Source organism: Nilaparvata lugens, chromosome 3, assembly GCF_014356525.2.
Source record: "Nilaparvata lugens isolate BPH chromosome 3, ASM1435652v1, whole genome shotgun sequence".
Classification (NCBI taxonomy): Eukaryota; Metazoa; Arthropoda; class Insecta; order Hemiptera; family Delphacidae; genus Nilaparvata; species Nilaparvata lugens.
The window spans coordinates 37348155-37371434 of record NC_052506.1 but is presented as its reverse complement, the minus strand read 5'-3'; the positions used below and the strand labels follow the sequence as shown (position 1 = coordinate 37371434).

The window sequence follows — 23280 nt, the reverse complement described above, 5'->3', positions numbered from 1 at the left end:
GTATCTAACCGATTAAATTTCACAATTCATGATAAACAATCCGTTCAACGATTTTTTCACACACTCACTCCAAAAAAATTCTATCGATATAAGTTAGCATTATTGTACAGAAATAATAAATATTACAATTTGCACCTATACCTCAATATAATCTTAGAGCATTCAATGTATATTCAATTCCTAGATATAATAATTTGTACGGAAAAATATCATTGAAATGCACTATTCCAGAACTGTTTAATATGCTCCCTATCATCATCCGAGATTACTCCAAGGAAGATATTTTCCAACTTGTCATTGTAAATGACTTTCATTTGTGACACTACTGCTTCAATACTTTAGTCTATACTAGATAGAGGAAAATCATTAATTTTTTGCTTTTTTTCATATTTATAATTAGGCCTACATAAATATTAGTTTGCTGGTAAAATGAATTTTAGTATTTGTGAAACACCGTCGCCTTAGAGTAACTAACTAATTTTTCATAATATATATATACTAATTTTTCATATATATATATTTTTCATAATATATATAGGTCTCCCGATATATATATAGGACTCCCGATCACTTATTGTATTTTTTGTTTAGTATTATCCTTGACTCTGAATAAGATTATTTAATATATTTTGATGCTTACTTACTATAGAGTATCAAGTTTATTTTATTTTAAATTTAATTTTATGATTTGAAGTTTGTGAGTTTTCCATTTTTTCCAATTTTCATTAACTCTATACCACCCCATTAATCATCCTTAGTTCATCTAATACCCCATACTCCTTTTAAATTCCTTAACTCCCAGTTACATGAAAATGTTTTTCCTTAGTTTATTGTTAAAGTTAGCATTCATTCTATTTATGTAATTTTATTATTTGTAGGCACCTGCTGTAAAATCTTTTAGGTTTAGCGGGACCAATTTTGTAATGCTTTTTACTGAATAAAATGATTGATTGAATTGAAGAGAATTTGAAGAGCCATATAAGCTCATAATCAGCATGGATTTTTCCCGTCGATTTTTAAGAAGTTATAAGAGCAAGAATAGAAAGAAATTGGTGACAAACGTTTTTTTTTCAAAAAAGATACTTCCATTATTTATTCGAACGAGAACAAGTGAGTTACTAATATTATAACGTCGTGGCCTCATTACATGACATGGCTTTCAGCATTATTCATTGAAATTAAGATAATTCGAGAAAATGAGTAACTTTTTGAACAATGTTATTAAAACATTTCATTACTTGTACAAGAATTATTTATTTTAATCGTGCTTTAACGATTTTAGATGTGCCTTGTGCATACTTTCGTATTTCGGATAGATACTCTCTCTGTTCTTCTCCATGCTTTGTTGGAAGGCTTAAGCCATGCTTTCTAATGAATTTTGGTTTTCAAGCAGAGAAAGGATATTATTGGTTCTAATGGGAGTGTTCACGTATTGGCAGATACGTAACACCAAGTAATGGCGATTCTTCCTATCCAGCAGACCAGAGATTTATTGTAAAACAGAGACTTTGTGACAGTTACTCAAACCAGAAGCGACGCAACTTTTTCATGAGAAACCTGTTTCTCAATATTTCTTTATTTCTCAAACTGACATCTTTAAAGAAGTAACTATGAATATGGATTACATTGATTACTACTAGTTGTAATTATCATGACGACGTGTAACATGATCAAGTAGTAGGAATTGGGACTGATGTTTTGGGCCTTTGTGTGCATTGAAGTTGAATAAAAGAAGACAATTAGTGATTCCTGCTTCAATATGTAACTCATTTTATTGTGGAAACACTATAGATTATTACAAAAACTATTAAGAATTTACATGGTGCAGTAGGTAGGACATAATTATAACAATAATTGATTTGTTGGAAGTTTGTGGAGGAACTAATAGCATTATATTGGTCACTACAGACGTCTTCAATGGCATCATCCGTTGACTGTGGGTGGCAACGTTAACCAGCTCTAGCTGATCCTCAACGTCAACTTGCATGTTTGCAGTTTCATAATTTTCGCTTGAACAGTGAGTCATTCCTGTTCCAAAATGTAACTAGTTACTCTGTTGCATATCCATACTTTTTCACTATTAAAATTTAACTTCAATTTTAAAAACACTTATGGAGTGAAAATGCACTTACATTGGTAGTGAGGATCGTTTCGACCTGTTGTACGACCATCATCTGACTGTCTATAATTCTGTGAGACTGTGTATAAGACTGTGATATTTTTTCAGACAGTCTGATGATGACCGTACAACAGGTCGAAACGATCCTCACTACCAATGTAAGTTGCATTTTCACTCCATAAGTGTTTTTAAAATTCAAATGTAACTAGTTGTTTTATTGTGTGAACACTATTCATTATTTTTAAAACTATTGAAAACAATTCAACATGGCGTAGTTGAGAATGGATCGTGACTTTATACGCGGACTGCAATGAAGTGCGCTTTGAGTCAGACTGGAGTGGATGCTTGAGGTTAGTTTAACATATTAATGTGAACATGATATTGTGTACATTATTATCATTGAGTTTGAGAATGGCAGGACAACTAGAATCTTATACAGTAAATGTGGTTATGACAGAGATGACCATATTCATAAATAATTCAAAGAATTGTCTTAGCAAAGCAAGCTTTAGTTGCCTAGGTGCCAATAAATCAGAATTAATCGGGCATTCACTATGCGATGTACTGTCCACCTTGAGGTCCTTCAATTCGACGTCGGAACGTGAATGGGGCTGTTGTGGGCGGGGCTAATGCTGCTGGAAGTCTGGTAAACTGTTCAACTAACTTGGCTGACCTTGCAAGGTCAGCCGTCTATTCAGGTTCGATTTTTTTTACTGAGGGTGATGCCCTCTTGAGCTCTAGGCTTGTGCGTGGGTAATGAGGCGGATGATAATGAGAGATGATTCTCTTCGATTTGGAACGTGAGTGGGGATATTTGACTTACCAGCCAGAGCTTGAGTGGTGAAAGATCCAAAGTTGTTGGCCAAAGTAGTTGGAACTACCTTGTCAGATAGAGAATGGCCCGCTTCATTAGACTAGCTCTAAAGCCTAGTTTACCAAAACGAGCCTAACTATTACCTAAGACAATTCTTCAAATCATTTATGAATATGATCCTCTCTGTCATAACCGATCGTTCTACAAATCTCTTCTACGTTGACAATACACTGGACAGACTTACACTTATAACGTCATATGAGAGAGTTTTTATAAAATTTGTTGAATAAATTTTATATTATGGAACTTTACCATGATGAGAAACACCGACTGTACTGTGAATTCCACTTTATTCCATTATTTAGCCCTGAAAGTAAAATGATGGAGAGTATTTGACAATATAATCAGTGTTTTTCAAGAAGTGTTTAAATTTCTTCTGGCATTACCTCCCAGTGCACTATTAAATTTAACCACCAGTAGAATGATCTCATCTAATAGAAGCAACGAATGAATCTGATGACAAATGTATGACGTCGGTTGAATTGCTCTTTGTCGATACACTTTTGTCGACTTTCTTAATAGACTCAGCTGGGAGGCTGGCCTGGGACTGCAGGCTGTTGTTGTTGCGGCTGCTGCTGCTGCTGCTGTTGTTGAGGTTGCTGTTGTTGCGGCTGGTGTTGGCCGGTGATGGCGGGGGGGCGGATCATGCCCCTGCCTTGCATGTGTTTGTTGCGCACCCACTCAAGGTCGTTGACTCTGCTACGCACATGCTCCAGCCGGTGCCACGCCATCTGCAGCACCTTCTGCGACGCATAACCGGAGCCCTCATGCGGCTGCCCTGCACAACCACAAAACAACCATTATTCATTATTAATACAATTATTGTTCATTTAATGATTTGATTTGAATACATAAAAGTGTTTCCTCCAACTACTATCTAGAGTCGCATTTACACTCTAAAACATAATGTTACATTTACATTCCAAGGGTGCGCGCAAAGCGAGGAGTGAAGAGTGCCAGAATCTGGAGAGACTTTTCAAGTTCCAAAAGAAGGCTGTAAAGGCAATTGAAGGAGTTATGCCAATAGATTCTTGTAGGAACCATTTTAAGGAGCTGGGTATACTAATCGTTCCCTCTTCTATGAGGTGATTATGTATATTGAAAGAAAGACTATGGCTAGAAATGCCGATACTCACAGATAAAATACAAGAAAAGAGGAGACTATGCTTCACTTTACAACAGAACAGATATTTTTGAAAAAAAAAACACCAACATATATATATAGGCCTTAAATTTATTAGAAAACTTCCTACTCATTTGAAAAATTGTGATTAATTCGATGTTTTTGAAAAGTAGTTGGAAAGCTTTTTGATGGTTGGAGTATTCTATACCACCACAGAATACAAATACAATTATAGAAGTTTTCTCTGATACAACGGAAGAGTTTGTGTGTAGAGTTTGTGGGTTCCTTTGTGTAATTTGCTTTTTTTGTGGGTTGTGTTATGAATGTTGACAATTATTCTTATACTCTGATAAAAGTCTCTGGGAAGCTTTAAAAACAAAAAAACAAAGAGGTAGAGGAAAGCGGTCGAAGCAGGATGGAGGTTTGTGTTACCTCACTGTAACACAAATACGGTTCATATTATGGGGCGCCCGCATGGTGAAGAGGTCGAAGTAGAGGTACACCTCTTCCATAACACTTACAGTGAGGTACCTCTATCCCGCTTCGATCTCTTCCCTCTACCTCTTCACTATGCGCGTACTCTGAAGCAAACATGATAATATTTAAAAACACTAAGATAAAACACAATAAGATTGATTGATTGAGAAGAAAATTGATAATTAAAACAAATTTATTCAATTAGTGATACAAAGTTTACGCATCAATAGAAGCCCAACCAAACAGCTTTGTCCAAGTGACTTGTAGCATAGGCCTACTTGGTAGCACGCGCAGCTCATGAATCGGAAGGTTGCTGGTTTCAGACGAGACTTTTATTTTTTGATGATAATTTTCAACTCTGATTTACATTATCCACGTGATTTTGTCAAAATAATAAATAATTATTCGATTTTTTCATGTTTCCTGAACATAAGGAGATTGCATTTTACATCACAACATTTTCCCCAGAGCAAAGCTCGGGTTACCTGCTAATATTTTATAAATTCTTCAATTGGGGACCTTCAGGAGCCGAAGAGAAGAAGGATACATGATTCATGTGGAAATTTAAAAATTAGTAATGAATCAGAAAAGGCTGAATTGAAAGAATCGTGAACAAACATTTATCCAGAGAGAAGAAAGAGTTGGCAAAAAATATAATGCAGATAATGAGAGTTTCTGTGCTGGACTTGTTGACCAGCAACAATTTTTAATATATATCTTCAACTTCATGTTTATGTCAGGAATTGGATCCACATTTAACTTGACCAAAGGCCATACTTGATGGTATGACAAAACTGGGTACTGTTACATGTGGAATGAGACAAATGGCAATCGAGGCTTGAATTAGATAAGCTCTATAGTGTGAAACAAGTGATAAAGACAAAAGGTAAGAGAATTGGTAAAAGAAAAAAGGAGAAAAGGTAAGAGAGTGATAAAGGGATAAGAGAATTGTTTTTTTCAGATAACTGTAGAGAGCAGAATTCGAATCGCAACATATTTATTATGTATCTTGCATTAGTTGAGCATTATCAACAATGTAATTTACTGTGCTCATTTCATTGTAGAAGAGACACGGTGTTTGGAAAGAAAATGTGGAGTGGCTTCCTCGGTTACCGAATCTGTCATCCTCTGACTATTTTTTCAGGAAGCAACCTCAAGGCACGAATGTACATAAACAAGAACAAACCGCATAAGCATGAGTAGTTGAAAGCACAATAATTTAATTTCAGTGGTTTCATGAGAAATGCTTCAGAGGAGTGTGGAGAGGTTATCAAACTTTTTACAAGAGTATATAGATGAGTGTAAAGAATTCATTTGAATGATTGTTTGAATGAATCTTTTGTTCATAATCAATTGTTTTCATTGATAAAGCTATAATTCAATTGAACTATTTTGAAAATATGTTGTACACAGATAACTAACTATTCAAGAATTCAGTCAGTCGACAGCAGTCGAACGAAACGGTCGCTTCTTCTTATCGTTCCGATTACAGTTGCAATGAGATAGGTTGTTTAAAATTGTATAGGAGCTTTATAACTGTGCTGCATAACCTAGAAGTGATCTAAAACTTATATTGAGTGAATTTGAGAATTATTGTTGAATCCAAACGTTATTGGCGGAATTATAAAAGTCTGCTTAATTAGTTCTTTTTTTTAACGTAAATCGCGAGTATGTCTATGTGCGGAATTTGTCAACTGAGCGTGGTTAGAGCAGAAAAGGACAAGATTGGATGTAAAAAGTGTGCTAATTTTTTTCATGGGAAGTGTGTGAACCTAACAGCAACGGAGATTGATTTGCTTAGTGATAAATCATGGATGTGTGGCACATGTACTGCAGAGTTCCGTTTATCGCGTGGTAGTGCATGCTCGACTCCGGTTCGAACAAATAATGATAATATGAAGAGTTCACTGACTACTGATGATGTTACTACTCGGCCGACTGATGCCCATTTGGATCGGATGTTGGCTGAGTTTAAAAAGGATATCATTGAGAGTCAAAAACAAAACTATGAAGACCTTTTAAAATCAGTGGATGAGTGTAAAAATAAACTGACTAACTACAACGAGATTCTAGGTAGACAGGATGAACTCATTAAAAAGCAAAATTAAATTATCCAGCAACTACAAAAAGAAAACGAACCTTTGAAAAATAAATTTGCAGAGCTTGATGCTCGTGTCGAGGACCAGGAACAATATTCAAGGCGTAACACTATTGAAGTTTTCGGCATTCCGGAGTCTCAGGGGGAAAATGCGGAGAATTTGGTTTTGGATGTTTGTAAGGAGCTGGGAGTCAAAATCAGTGCTGAAGCAATCAGTGCTGCGCATCGCTTGAAAAAATTTGGCAACCAGAGGTCGGCGGGCATTATCGTGAAGTTTGTACGAAGGAAGGATGCGGACGAACTTCTTAGAAGGCGCAAGGAAAAGCGTAATCTGACGGCACAAGATGTGGGGTTTCCTGGCGATAGGAGTCCCATCTTCAAAGACCAATCACTGGCACCAGGTAGGCGTAGATTGTTCACAGCAGCGAGAAAAATCAGAACACAGGAAAATCTTCGATATGTGTGGATTGATCGGTCGGGAGTAATTAAAATGAGAGCAACCGAAAACAGTAGAGTGATCTCCATAAGAACGCAACAAGATTTGACTGCATTTGTGTCTGATTTACAAAACAAACAAGATTTTAAGAAAGTTAATTGATTCAATCGTTTCCAATATTTGGAACTGATGATTGAGTGATTTATTTTTTATAATTCTAATATCATACTAAATGAACATGAAAGCTAATTTTCATTTATTATTGTGGAGGGTGTTGATTGTTGGAATATTGATCGGAATTGAACATAAGTTTTAATCAGAATATTTGATTTACATTGTGTTAAGCTGTTTTTTTTCTTGCGGTACGACCACTCTCATTGTCACATTTGTCTGGTAGAGATTATCTCGTTGTAGAGCCGAATTGAATGATTTCCTCACAACTGTTGATAACTAATATACTGGTGAAAGTTGAGTAGAATGCTTTATCTGTAAAGATGTTTTTACGATAGTACCGTTGAATATGATTCTATAATGATAATGGAACACAATAATATCAAGAGCCTACTGTTTCAAGATTACGCTCACCTCTGATAATATCTAGCTATTTGTACAGCACATCTTTGATTGAAGTGCAGGATATTTATTCCACTTAACTGCTACTAGCATATATATCAGAAATACTCGTGGACATTTTAATATTGTCTTGTTTTTGATTTTTTTCTAATTCTTTATGAATTAGGCCTATACTTTCAGACAAATCAAATCTTTAGACTATCAGCTGGGAAGTAATGATGGTAGCATAAACCTTGCTCATATTATTCTTTCCCGTTTTCATGTAGATAACACACATCGCAGATTATTATGTTATTTTTTTTCTTTAGTTTGCAGAGGAAGTTTTGGATAGCAGCCTGTTTTTTTTTATTTTTCTTTCCAAGTATTATATAGTTTGCTCTATCCAATAAATGAAAAAATAAATTATATATGTTGGGAGTGAGAATGTGGACATTCAATCCCATCAATGAAGAAAAAACTATTTGTGATCACAATAATTATAGAGGGGTTATGTAGGCAATAATTATATTAGTATTTGCTTACCGAGTAGCATAGAGCAGCACGGATTAATAGCTCTGTTACATAATTTTTGTAAGTTTCATCCTTTAAATTTTTTCTTTCAATATACTGCATTTGTGTTTCATCGCAACATTATTGGCAAATGCAAGACTTAGATGAAGATGATTTGAATTTTAATAATAAAATTGTAAATTTTCAAGACTGGAACGAATTAAAAACGTTTTTAAAACCGATAGATAATACTCTCAATGAATTTATCTTTATAAGCACTAATGTAAGATCACTAAGGAAACACTGGGATACATTGAAATCGGAAATAAATGAAGTGCTCTGTAACATTGATGTAATGGTATTAAGTGAAATCAATTTAAGAAAGGAAGAAGTTGATTTATATGGGATTCCTGGATATTCTAATGTTTTTAGGTGTAGGCAGGATGGTCGAGGGGGCGGAGGATTAGGTGTATTTTATAGAGAGAATTTTAAAATAGAACATATAGATTATGATTTCGCATCCGCAGAATTATTATGTTTGAAAATCTATAGTGGGGAAAATCAATATTAATAGCTGCATTTTATCGACCCCCTGATCAGAATATAAATCGTTTTAACGAAGAATTGGAAATATTTCTTGGTATGAATAAAATCAAAAATGAAAGGAATATTATAATGATGGGTGACATTAATATATGTTATTTGAATAATAGAAATGGATCGGATGATTACCTGGGTGTGTTATATTCTAATGGTCTATATAATAGTATTCAGAGGCCCACTAGAGAAGAGTTTTATAATAATGTATTGGTTTCATCTTGTTTGGACCATGTAAATGTTAAAGTAAACAATGAATATTCCTATATAGCTTTTCTGGTTGAGAATAAAATATCGGATCACTATTGGGCAGGGGTGAAAATAAGTCCAATTGAATATCCACTTATAGATAACATAGAGAACGAATATAAAAATATTATTAGCACTAAAAAAGTAAATGAGTTAATCCAAAAAGAGAACTGGTGGCCAATACTAGATTTGAGAGACCCATCAGATATATATAATGTGGTCCTTGAAAAATTTAACAACATCTATGATAAAAGTACTATTAAGGTAAAAATAAATAAAGAACAACAACAGAATCCTTGGTTTAATAACAATATCAAGCAATTGGTTGGAAATAAAAATCTCACATGGCAAAGGTTGAAGAGAGATAGAAATAATGTGGAATTAAGGAATCAATTTAAAACACTCAGAAACGAACTGAGAAATAAGATTCGTATAGAAAAAAGAAATTATTACCATAAATTGTTTTCTAAAAACTTTAATAACACAAAAAAAAACTTGGGAAATTATCAATCAATTTATCAATAAAAAACACAAACCAACAATAATAGATTCAATAAAGAGTGATTTTAAGGTGATAGATGATAAAAGCATACAAGACTTGACAGAAAAATTCAAAAATAATTTCAAATCAGCAATTGAGGACATCAATGATGGGATGATAGGACAAAAATTTGATTTAGAACATAGTTTTAATTATGGAAATTATACAGTAGGAGAAAGATTAAGTATGAACTTCAAAAAGATTAACTTAAAATCACTCTATTGGGTCATTAATAAACTAAACAGAAAATCAGGACCAGGTCCAGACAAAATCAAACCACAAGATTTAATCAATAATGTATTTTACTTGAGATTGATATTGATACACTCAGTTAACAGAATTGTTGAGACTGGAGTTATACCACCACTTATGAAGGTAACGCATCTTAGACCAATCTTTAAAAAAGGTTCAAAAAAAGATATGGGATGTTACAGGCCAGTGGGTTCGGTTTCAGTTTTCATGAAGATTCTTGAGCATTTCATAGGTGCACAATTGCAACAACATCTAAACATACATAGAATAATAAATGAGAGTCAATTTGGTTTTATCCCCGGAAAATCGACAATTGATTTATTAGAGAATATGACAGGTGACATCAATAGATCTTTAAATGAAAATAAATTTGTTATAGCTGTAACAACCGACCTGACAAGAGCTTTCGACATTGTTAATTATGAAAGCATGATTCAGAAATTGAAAAGAATAGGTGTTGGAGGCAAACTACTAAGGTTATTCAGTAATTATTTCGTGGATAGAACTCTGCAAATTGGAATAGGTACCTACATTAGTAACAGTTATGAACAATCATGCGGATTGATTCAGGGTAGCATACTATCACCGATTTTATTCAATATTTATGTAAATGATTTCGCAAGCCTGAAATTTAAAAGTGTAGTTATGCATTATGCTGATGATAATATTTTATATATAATACATAAAGATTTAGGATCAGGGTTAGTTTTAATGCAGAAAGATCTGGATTTGGCAATTAAATATTTCTTTAATAATAGTTTAAAAATAAATTCACAAAAGACTAAAGTAATAGTATTCAGAAATCAGAGACTTAATGTCAATGAGAATCAATTAGTTAAGTTAATTGGTCATAAAGCAGAATGTCTAGATAATCCACACATGAACGGATGTGATTGTCAAAAACTTGATTTTTGTGACAGCTTGAAACATTTAGGATTAATGTTTGATGATGATATGAGATTCAGATCCCATAATAGATCACTTTTGAGAATAATGAGAGCTGCTCTCTATAAATGTTCAAGAATTAGCTATCACTTTCTCATTACTACTAAAAGAATGATCTACTACTCGAGCATTCTCTTCTACGGAATCACCATCCATTATTTTTCGCCCCACTTGGATGTAATGAGCTGGTTTTCGTGCGTCATATGGAGGCCGAAAATGATTGTTTTCTGACCAGGCCGGTAAAATTTTTACGGCTCTAGGGCTGTAAAATAACCTTGAAGTCAGCTGATTCTGATTTGATGTGAACGTGTTTACAAAAATGGTTTATGAAACGGAATCAGTTTATGCTTCTAGAATTGAATAAGTATTCTGCAATAAGATACTATCATTTCATTTGGATGAATAAAATACAGATAAGATATATATTATAAACTATTCAAATTCGATTTTCAGAGTAGGATAGAACTTCTAACCTAAACTTCCGAAGTCAACGACAATAAGCATTGTTGACGTTGACATTCAGATTGGCCAAATTTCAAGTGTGCTAAGACACAGCTGATCAAAAAACTTTTCATTATTAATTTAAGTTTATTATTCATGAATCAAAATATTTATAATATCATCTTATTGTCATTTGGAAGAATAAAAAGTATAAACTCAACCTCTTACATAATTAAAAACAATCTTTCAGGTTATTTAGACAAATCAGAATAAAAAAAACTTGGACAATTTCCTGATATTCAGATTACCTCAGATTTGCTAGAGCTATGACCTTCCTGTTTTGCTTTCGGAAGTGCCTAATAAACAATTATTCTCATATGTATATTGTTTTTTTTTCTGTGTGGCGAAAAATAACGTTCTCACAATGGGCAAAAATGTTTTTCCGGCTCTCAATCTTTTCTAGTCCTCGGCCTACGGCCTCGGACTTGAAAACCGATTTCGAGCCGGAAAAGTCTCATTTTCGGCCCTAGGTGCGAAATATACAATAGCACCCAAATATATAAAACAGCCACTGCATAGGGCCGTAGAAAGATTAATAAAAACACTTTTTAATGGTGTTGAACGTCACTTGTTCGGAATTATGTCGGTGGAAGCTTTAGCCAGGTTCACAGATTTGTCACGAAACTACTATAAGAACGAATATAGAGAAATGAACGAAATAGAATATACATTGAGACATAGGAATTATAGAACCCAAAGATATAATAATGCCTATGGTAAAAGAGCTCCAGAATTCAGAATACTATTTCTGTTAAATTCATTTCCATTAGAGTTGACAATGTTACAGAGTAAAAATGAGATTCAAACAAAACTCAAAGTGAACTTCATAAGGATAAATCATTTTGATTAGTTTCAGGAAATGAGTTGTGTTTTGTTTGTTGTGTTTATTCGAGTTTATGAATTTTTATTGACTATCTATTATATTTTTTGAGTTTAAAATAATTTTAGTTTTCCAATGAAGATATATTATGATTTAATAAATATTTATGTTCAGAGTGAGTAACATTGGGTAATATCCCAGAGTGATTATCTTGTTAATTGTCGCTTACCAAGTAAAGTCTTTTTCTATAAGTCTTATTTCGTTTAGTTGAGTCGGTTTAAGTTAAGTTAATTTATGGTGCAATGGACAAATGAGAACAATCAGTTACAAAAATGAAGAAATATGATCAGGTTAATTAAGAAATATAATTATTGTTATTGATTGTTTTTATTGTATGTAAAGGATTATTTTTATATATCCCTCAAATAGCTTACAGCTGGAGGGATATTATCGCACTATTGTAATACTCAAATAAATAAAAATAAATTGACCGAGCGAAGTGAGGTCTGAGATTCAAGTTGACGGTTTTGCATTTCTCTTTATGTATGTATATTCCGCATTTACAGCAAAACGCGGCAACAGATCTTCATGAAATTTGTTTTATAACTTGAAGATGGTGTGAACACTGAAACTAGTTGTTATGTATTATTAATCTATTATTTTCAAAAATCTGGTGTGGCGCACTCACACAACTTTCCTTGCCATTATGAAAATTTATCACCTGACGCTAGTGTTCCCGCGCATCTCAAGTCTACTATTCAAAGATCCAAGCCAGCTGGTGACAGGACAATAAGGCTGGCGACACACGAAGTTTGCTATCTATTCAAAGTGAATGATTTAATAGAATCAACAGTTTGTAATTGAAATAATAACATTTTCTTGAATTTCGAGCTTATATTCAATTTAAGGTGAAAATGTTACTGAACATTAATTAAAGAGATTTTCATGCTCAATCTTTTCCACTTGGAATTTTTTGTTTAAATTGTATCTAAAGCCTGATAATTGGGAATCTAAAATCAAACTTTGCATAGATGGGGCGGAGCTCCTGAAATTTTTACAGATATGGGACTTGTGGTAGTTGATAGAGCTTATCAATGACTATTTTAGGTATAAATTTTATCAAAATCGTTGGAGCCGTTTTCGAGAAAATCGCGAAAAACACTGTTTTTGACAACATTTTCACCATTTTATCTGCCATCTTGAATCGCATCAGATCAAAATTCGTGTCGGATCCTTATATTGTAAGGACCTTAAGTTCCAAATTTCAAGTCATTCCGTTAATTGGGAGATGAGATATCGTGTACACAGACGCACATACTCAAACACACACACACACACACACACACACACACACACACACACACACACACACACACACACACACACACACACACACACACACACACACACACACACACACACATACAGACCAATACCCAAAAACCACTTTTTTTGAACTCAGGGGACCTTGAAACGTATAGAAATTTGGAAATTGGGTTACCTTAATTTTTTTCGGAAAGCAATACTTTCCTTACCTATGGTAATAGGGCAAGGAAAGTAAAAAAGGGTACTATAATTATATTTTATAAATAAAGATTTTCATGAAATTTGACAGGAATTTTCCTTTTTGAATTGCGTGTTAATGTATATAAACGTTTTTTTGAAATTTTGCATTTTTATGATAATAACATAAAAGGAAAAGGAGTTTCCTTCATACAACAATATTACCGTGAAAATCAAACTATAGAATTATTCATAATAAATCAACTGTCGAGTGGATTATTGGTTATTGATCGGTCAGTGGACGTGGCGCTGTACGAAACACTATTATTTTGGTCTAACTCAAAGACCTTGAAGATGCATAGACTCACATGCAGCGCTAGTGTACTTGGAATTGAAATCGGCCATTGAGGGGACAACCTGGAAGATTATTACATAACAAAGACGTAATTATTACATACCAATTGCACCCAATTAATAACTCAAATTAACATAGTAATTTATCTCGACCTTTCTCTGCTTTCAACTCGGGCTGAACAGTTGCCTGAATGTCTTGTAGGAAATTAGCAGACAGATGATTAGCATTGTCAATACACCAACCCAACCAGCCATTGGCCGTTTTCACAAATGTCAGTACAGGACAGAATTTACTCTGATGGACAGTATTAGAAGAGGCTGCGGTTTATCACTGCGTGAGGTCTACTGTTCACAAAACTACTAGTTGTGATTTGGTATTAGAGGAGGCTGTGGTTTATCACTGCGTGAGGTCTACTGTTCTTAGATCTACTAGTTATATTTTGCTATACAGAGAGCAATTCTTTTCGTATTTTGTAATACTTTGATAATTGCTTCAGCTCAATTTGAGAACTAGATAGGTGGAGGGTTATCCTACCCTACAGTGACGGACTATGCATTATCACTTGAATAGCATTATGGAGTTTTCAATTCTTCATGATAGGAACTATACCGTATGTTTATCATTTTATCGTGACTCCTTTAACTTTACAAATTAGTTATCTGTTAACATTTATTAATTGCAATGATTTGTAAAACTATAAACTGTAATTGGAAAAGTTATCTCTTTAAGAGATCATTCGTCCTCCCGTCCAAGGGGATTAATTGAATATGAACTTAAATGAACAATAAATTATGCTTTCCATACCTGTAGAAACCTGAGTAAGGTAGTTGATTTGGTCGGTGAGTTTCGATTCGACACTGCTGAGCGTTTTCAAAAACTGCTGTGTTTGTCCTTCAGCTTGCTTTAAACTCGACTTTTCCTTTCCCAGTTCTGACAGAGCTTGACCTAAAAAGTTAAAAAGAGAGTATTTAAAATTAATTGAAAATTAAATTTATGAAATTAATAGGCTAATGTATTTTATAAATAGGAATGATTATAAAATGATAAATACATATTGAAAAATTATTAAACATTTTTACATTACTTTACACAGACGTAAAGTTAAATTTATTATTGTTAATTATATTAGAATTAGTTATTTGAAATATCAAATTTTGAAACAATAATATTTTCGTTACTATTACTGTATATGGGTTTGGAACATAAAGAATAACAAAGAAAAATCAAATAGTGTTTGAGGCGACATTGTGGGTGAAATAAAATGGAGAAGAATGATGAGCTTAACAATTACTGAGAAGAGAAGAGACCATACAGGAGAAAGAGTTAACGTCAAACCCCCCAGGAAGGCAACACCGTGGAAGACAGACTGAGGTCCACGTTATAGCCTAATGGCAGTGTTTGATTAGCAATGGTATTGCTATCCTTGTCTATCATTCAACAAAGCGGATAGCGCTATTTCTTTTTCACTTTGCTCTGTTGCCGGATCGTCTTTCAACAATGTAGAATGAATAATTAATTAACAAAATATTTCATCCTAATTATAAAAACTCATTATGACATTATTAAAAAATATAATTTCTTGCTTAATAAAATATAATTATTTTAAACGAGAATGAACAGTTAATATTACATCAATAAACATGTATCAGCTAACGTCTATAGAAGGCATTTCAAAACAGAGTACCGATGTTTTCCTATTTTTCTCCACTGGCATTATAACTTGCACCTCACTATAGGTACTTATTCATCTATCAACCAAGAATATTACAAGTTTTTATTCCGTAAAATGATAAAAAATAGTCTACAACTACATCCTCCATGGCACCATGGCCCATGCATTAGACAACTATAATAGAAAATGTTGCATTAAATAATATCTCAAACGTTTTTCTGAAGGGATAGTCATAATCTATGCCGTTTCAGTCAGTCTACGGACTTTGTGAAGAACGGACGAATTTTGTTTTGCTCTCGTTATCTCTCAATTTGTGCCTGTCGTCTTTCACTCGTTCAATGTTGTTCTAGTAAATCTAACCTAATTCCGTACTCAAATATAATTTGTTAAAGTGACTATTTCTTCGTTGTAACTACTTCTTCCACTGGTAGACGGTATGAGTGCATGCAGGATTTGCTCCGTAGTCCTTGCGAGGACCGAGAAGGATAAAATCAAATGTGGTCAATGTAAGGACATGTACCATGCTAAGTGTGTAAATCTCACCGCTGTTGAACAGCAACATATCGCTGGTAAGCCGTGGTCGTGTAGTAAATGCCTTAAAATGAAGAGACTTAATCGCTCATTGACGGAAGGTGATATTTCGGTGAGTAATGTCGATTCATTTGATTGCACTGATGCTTTCGTGACTGAACCGCTGACTTTGGATGGAGTCAAAGTGTTGATCTCGGACTGTTTGAAAGAGTTTATTGTTCAAATGGACGAAAAAATCTCAAACTCCTTGCTTCCGATTAGTGCTAATCTTGCTAGTAATAATGAGCTCCTGAAAGAATTGCAGAAGACTATCGCTAGTCAGAATGAAACTATCAAGTGTCTCCGTTCCGAAAATGTAGAATTGAAGCATAAAGTGATTAAACTCAGTAGTGAATTTGATGATTTGGAACAATATTCGCGTAGAGAATGTATCGAAATAAACGGTGTTCCCGAGGCGATAAATGAAAATTTGCAAAAGCTATTCTAGGATGTAGGGAAAGCAATTAAATTTAAAAAGGGCTACGAGGCAGTCAGCTGTTGTCATCGACTGAAAAAGCGCAACAATCAAGCTACACCTGGGATAATAGTAAAGTTCACGAGGAGGGAGGATGCGGAGGACTTCATTCAGTTGAAGAAGGATAAGGGAGTTCTAACTACACGTGATATTGGTCTGACTGGAGCCAATCACATATTCATCAACGCATCGTTAACGGCAAAGCGTAGAGTCCTGTTCGGGAAGGCCAGACAGCTGGTGAAAGCCGCTAAAATCAAATACCTGTGGGTGGATCGAGCTGGATGAATCAAGGCAAGAGTTGTGGACGGTGGACCTGTATCTGTGATTCAATCGGACGACGATTTGCTGCCCTTTTCTCGATTTGCTGACACTTCGCAATAATTGGTTATTCTAATTGAATAAACTTTAAAATGAACAATCAGTTTGATCTCGTGCTTTGAGTCAACTATTTTGATTGAGTATTCTTGTTATTGTTTATCAGTTTTTTATTTATTTCTTGTTTTTATATTGTGTGCATGCATATTTAATGGGCTGTCCCTATTATTAATTAATATTCTTTCTTTGGTTATGAAAGTGAATATGCAACTGCAGGTGAATGGCTCTAACAATCTGTTTGATGTCATGCATGGAATGAATGTTCTTATTATTATTTATTTGTTTTAAATATCTCATAATAGTATTTATCTTGTTTCATTTTTATAGGCTCCCTTTTTTATATTATTTCTTTGCTTATGAGAGTTAATATTTTGCTGCAGGTGAATGGTTTATCAATCAGTTTGATTTCATGCATTAATGAATTATTTTGAATGAAAGTTCTCATTATTTATCAGTTTTTATATATCTTATATAATTTAGCCTATTTTATGCACATATTTAGTGGGATCCCCTCATTAATTTTTTTCTATGCTTATGAGAGTGAACATGTAGTTGAAGGTGAATGGTTTTAACAATCGGTTTGATTTCGTGCATTGAGTGAATTATTTTGAATGATTATTCTTATTGTTCAGCAGTTTTTATATATCTCGTTATTCATATTATGTACATATTTAGTGGATCTCTTCATTAATTTTCTTCCATGCTAATGTGAGTGAATATGCAGTTGCAGGTGAACGATTTTTATAAATTAGTTTGTTTCGTGCATGGAATGAGTTAACACCACTATTATGCACTTGTTGAATGGCTGAACTCGTAATTGCGTACAATCACTATCTCTATCATTTCATTCAGTGTTATTTTGACTGGCTTGTTTTGACTCCTATGAGAGAGTGAGCGAGGAAAGGAGAATGAGAGAGTGTACATGGTTTGGGGTACTTAGTTATCACAGAGTTTCTATCTATCAAGTTATTTAATTTTGGGTCAGCAAACCCTTGCTTTATTTTGTTTTTTTCTCATCCATTCCTTCTATGTTTATTTTGGAATTCATTTTTGGTTGTTTTGTCTAGATTTAGTTTAGTTTTGTTTACTTAATTATCGGTGATGAGTGCGGAATGGGTTTATCCGTTCATCTTATTCCATATCTTGACTGTTTTTATTCTATTTTAATTTGTACTTTCAATGTTAATAGTACTATTACCATCCAATCATTCTATTTGTTTTTCTTCTATTTATTAAAAATTGTTACTGTCATGGAGAGAGTGAATGAGCAGCATAAATATTTATCAATATAATATCAAAATGTTAGAGGTTTGAGGACAAAGACACACTCATTTCTGACTTCACTCCTGGCTTCTGATTATAATGTTATTGTTATCACTGAGACGTGGTTGTGTAATGGAATCATGGACAGTGAGTTGTTCACCGACTCCTATATTATTTATCGGAGAGATAGGCCACAAGGTATGGGCGGTGGGATCCTGATTGCTGTTAATCGTAGGGTTCGCTCTAATCTATGTCCCTGTTTAACTCTTGATCCGTACGAGAGTCTTGGTGTCAATATCAACTTTGAGGGTGTTAGCCATACAGTAATCGCTGTTTACATTCCTTGCTCTTCTAGCTTTCAGTACTTCGATACCTATTTGAGTCACCTGGAATCTTGTTATGCAGCTATTGGTGATAAGTTGATCTTTTTGGGGGATTTTAACTTACCTGAAATTACCAATAATAGGTATTGTTTGGAGCTGGGCTCTCCTTCTGCCAGAAGATTGGCCTCTTTCGTTAACTTTTATGAGCTGGCTCTCTGTAATACAGTTCTTAATTGTAATAATCGTATCTTGGACTTGGTCTTTTCCAGCATTGACATTAATGTCGAGCGTTGTGATTATTTCCTGGTTCCAGAGGATGCTCACCATCCATCGCTTGTCATTACAGTTCAGATGTTGTCCATATTTCCTAATTCCCGTTCGAATTGTATTGAACTGTATGACTTCAGGAGGGCGGACTATCTCATGCTTTATACTCAGTTGAGAGATTGTCATTGGGAACTTATTTATAATTCTTCTGGTGTGGATGAAGCTGTTGATATATTTTACAACTTCATCTATGAGTGCTTTGATAATTGTGTGCCAAAGAGGAGGGTTAGGCCGGGAGGCACTAAATATCCACCATGGTTTAATGCTGAAATAATAGGATTAATGAAAAGGAAGGATAGGTGTGCTAAAAAGAAGAGTTTCTCTTTATACCACTTGGAACAATTTAAAAGCTTGAGAACTCAGGTCAAGCAGTTGATTGCTCGGCAATATAGTAACTATATATCCAGGGTGGAGTCGGGTATCAAAAGTGATGTCAAGAGCTTTTGGGGTTTTGTCAACTCAAGGAGAGCTAATGGCTCTACTCATGAAGGTATGCACTTGGATGACCAGGTTTTTGGTTTGCATGATTTGCCGGATGGCTTCGCTCAATATTTTTCTTCAGTTTTTTCTGATGACACACACTTGGCTGATGTCGACGATGGCATCAATCCTGGAATCAATATCCCTTCCCTTTCAATTGGTTCTATTGACCTGAGTACAATATTGGCAGCAATAGGTAATCTGAGACCTAGTTCTGGCTGTGGCCCTGACAATGTTCCTCCATTTATTGTAAAGGGTTGTGCTGAAATACTGGGTCCTCCCATGAAGTTCATCTTTGATCTGTCCTTGAGGTCTTCAGTGTTCCCCACCAGATGGAAAATTGGTAAGGTTATTCCCATATTTAAGTCTGGAAGAAGGAATGACATATCCAACTTCCGCCCAATAACTCAATTGTCACCTTTTGCTAAGGTATTTGAGAGAGTGCTTTATGATTGTGTGATTTGTCATATTAGTCCCTTTTTATCTAATAGTCAGCATGGTTTCCTGAGGGGTCGCTCAACCACAACTAACTTGCTTGAGTTCACAGCTGATGTTTCAGAGGCGCTTGATGTTGGGGGTAGAGTGGATGTAGTATACACTGACTTTTCCAAGGCTTTTGATAGAATCAGTCATAAGCGGCTTGTTTGCAAATTATCTAGTTTTGGTTTGGTGCCTCAGCTTGTTAGTTTCTTTTCTGACTACCTGAGTGATCGTCTTAATTATGTTTCTGTCTTGAATTTGAAATCTAGCACTTATGTCAGTTCCTCTGGTGTGCCTCAGGGTAGTAATTTGGGTCCTTTGTTGTTCTTAATGTTTATTAATGACCTACCTGGCTGCCTGTTGCAATCCAATTGTTTGATGTTTACTGATGACTTGAAGATCTACAGGAAGATTGATTGCCATAATGAATCTGTTCTGCTGCAAAGTGACCTGGATTTTGTCTCGGGGTGGTGCACGGATAACGGCCTCGATCTCAATGTTGGCAAATGTAAATTTATGGTCTTCACTCGTAAGCTGAATTATCCTATTTTCAATTATAGAATTAACGGCTTTCAACTCTCTAGAGTCGATAGTTTCAAGGATCTGGGTGTATTGTTTGATTCTTCTCTGAGTTTTGCTCCCCATGTCCATTCTTTGGTTGGTAGGGCTAATAGGATGCTGGGTTTCATCATGAGATCTACGGCTGGGTTTAGAGATGTTGAAGGCTTGATGGCTCTCTTTCCTAGCCTTGTTCGGAGCTTGCTTGAATATTGCGCGGTGGTTTGGGATCCCCATCAGGTGGGTCTGATACATGAGATTGAAATTGTTCAGAATAAATTTTTGAGATTGTTATTTTGTAGAAAACAGAATCGTCCTTGTCCTTTGGGGTTTCCAACTGGTGTGTTGCGCAGCATGTTCGGCTTTGAGACTTTGGCATCCAGACGGAAGGTACTTTCTTGTTTATTCCTCTATGGTCTTGTGAACGGTTCCGTGAGCAGTCCTAATCTGTTGGCAAGGCTGAATTTTAAGGTTCCTGTCTTCAATAATCGTAATCGGCAAGAGTTCTCAATCTGTAGATGTAACACGGTTGGTCATTATTACTCACCAATGAATCGTATTCCTCGTATATTTCTCTGCTGTGATGGTCAGGTGGATCTCTTCTCCTTGTCTAAATGGAGCTTCAAGAGAAAAATGTCTCCATTCTTTAATTGAAGAGTAATATAGACCTGTTGTTCTTATTTTACTCTGGTTCACAATGGCCTTTTCTTTGTTCTCTCCATGGTCACCCTTTTTCCACTAACTTTTAATATTTTTTCCACTTCCCTTTTGATCCCTTTTACTCTAGTTCTTTTATCACTTCTCTTAGAACCATATGTAATACGTAGGTTATATGTTGTTATTTTATGTGGTTATGATTGATCTTATTGAATAATCAAAATTCAAATTTTATCATTTACCTTTAACATTGTTCTTTTCTTTCTCAGAGTAGCTATTATACTATTTTTCTTTTCTGTTTTTCACATGTACCATTTTAAACATTCTCTTTTATTACTTTTCTAGTATTTATATATATTTTTTTTCTGTAATAATTTTTAATAATGTATTTCCTGTATTCATGAGTGCGTTTGGGCTGTTATGCCTGTTGCACTCCTAGATTTTTGTAAGAATAAATAAATAAATAAATGTACGGTAAGTTACCGTATGAATCAGCTAATGAATTCAGTTAGTTAGCCAAAATGACTACCTTTATTCTGTGATTAAATTTCCCAACTACCACTCAAGTAATGTGAAAATGAGTTCACATGGTTCATACAAGCATGTCATTCAAGTTGAATTACTTGGAGGATCTATTCATGATGCATCTTGGCAACAAGTTCTGCTAACATTTTACCAAGCAAAAGATACCACACCAGCAGTAGTCATAAAATTCATATGTTTTAAAATATTATATAGAATTGATTGATATTAAAATACAGAACAAGTAATAAAGTCAATATAACTTAATTTATACAAACTGTCATGCTCATACCTGCACTTTGGAGACATAATATTATATCACGTTCTATACTATCCAGTGCTTGTATTTTTTCCATTGGACCCGCCATATCATGAATACTCAGTTAGTTTTTTCATAAATACTAATCAATTGAAATATTATCAGAATAAACTGAAATGAAAATACAAAGGGACCTAACCTAAAACCCTAATCCAAAGCAATGTTATTATTTTTCATGGATCGCAATTTGCAATCGATTAGTAATCAGAATCGACTATCAAATATCGAGTATCGTTCATTCAATGTATCGATCTGTAGAACGTTATCAAAATTATAAATTTACTTGTAAGAAAAGTAGCTGTAATCAGTTGATCGAGACGTATGTTTAGGGCGAATAATATTATTATTTTTGGTGAGATTCTTGAATAAGGTCGAATCCACTTTGAAAGTGCATAAGTTCAAGTTAAAAGTCTGCTACAATAAACCTAATTAGTCCAGTCAAGGAAAGGTTATAGAGGAAAAAGTTGACAAGACAATTTTTGACCTCACAGTTTTATTTTGACTGGTAGGCTAAGGAGGGAGGTAAACATTATCAAAAGTCCTCACCCCTACCCACTATGCTAAGGGGGGGTTAAAAGGTATTTAAAACCATTTTTTTTTTTTTGGTTTTCGCATAAAACTCAAAAACTATGTATCTTAAGGACTTGACTGTCATATAACAAATTAAAGCTTACCGTACAAAATTTCCTACAATATTCATGCTACAATTTTTTTATAATCTCCTCTAGTTATGAGATATCCGCTCTTGAAGGAGTGAGATTTTTGAAAAAAACACGTTTGTCACCAAGTTTTCTTATATTTTTGTTTTTATAACTTTTTAAAAATCGATGAGAAAAATCCATATTGATTATGAAGTTATAGAGCATTGAATTCTCTCAAATTTGATGTATAATTTCACACTTTTACGAATTTCCCTATACCTTTTGCAGCAGCTTTAGTGTTGAGTGTGAAATCTCCATTTTAGCAACATATAACAATTCACAACGGAATTTGGAGGGAATGTTTTAAACAAAATTTTTGACTTTGCAGCTTTGTTGAGACTAGATGGGAGGAGAACATATCAAAAGTTCCCATTCCTAACTCATGTGCTAAGGGGATGAGGGTTGTTTAAAAGTTGCATTTTCCAGCGTTTTGGTTCCACGCTCATATCTTGAGAACAATGAGTTCAACCGACATAACTAACTATTCAAAAAGGAAGCTTGATAAATTCTCTACACTTTTTGTTCAGTAGAATTTTGTGATATTTCAAACAGTTCCCGAGATATTCGCTCTTAAAAGTGTGTAATTGTTAAAATAAGGGGTTTTTA

At 34.3% G+C, this 23280-nt stretch overlaps 1 protein-coding gene across 1 annotated transcript; it reads right to left on the bottom strand.

Annotated features, from left to right (window-relative positions):
• Positions 1–1746: 1746 nt before the first annotated feature.
• On the bottom strand, positions 1747–22296 carry LOC111063108 (mediator of RNA polymerase II transcription subunit 11). The gene is made up of 3 exons (XM_039423680.1): positions 21947–22296; positions 14757–14897; positions 1747–3771 (listed from the first exon to the last, which is right to left on the bottom strand). The coding sequence occupies exons 1-3, from the start codon at positions 22020–22022 to the stop codon at positions 3518–3520; spliced, it is 471 nt and encodes a 156-aa protein (XP_039279614.1). The 5' UTR covers positions 22023–22296; the 3' UTR covers positions 1747–3517.
• Positions 22297–23280: the final 984 nt, after the last annotated feature.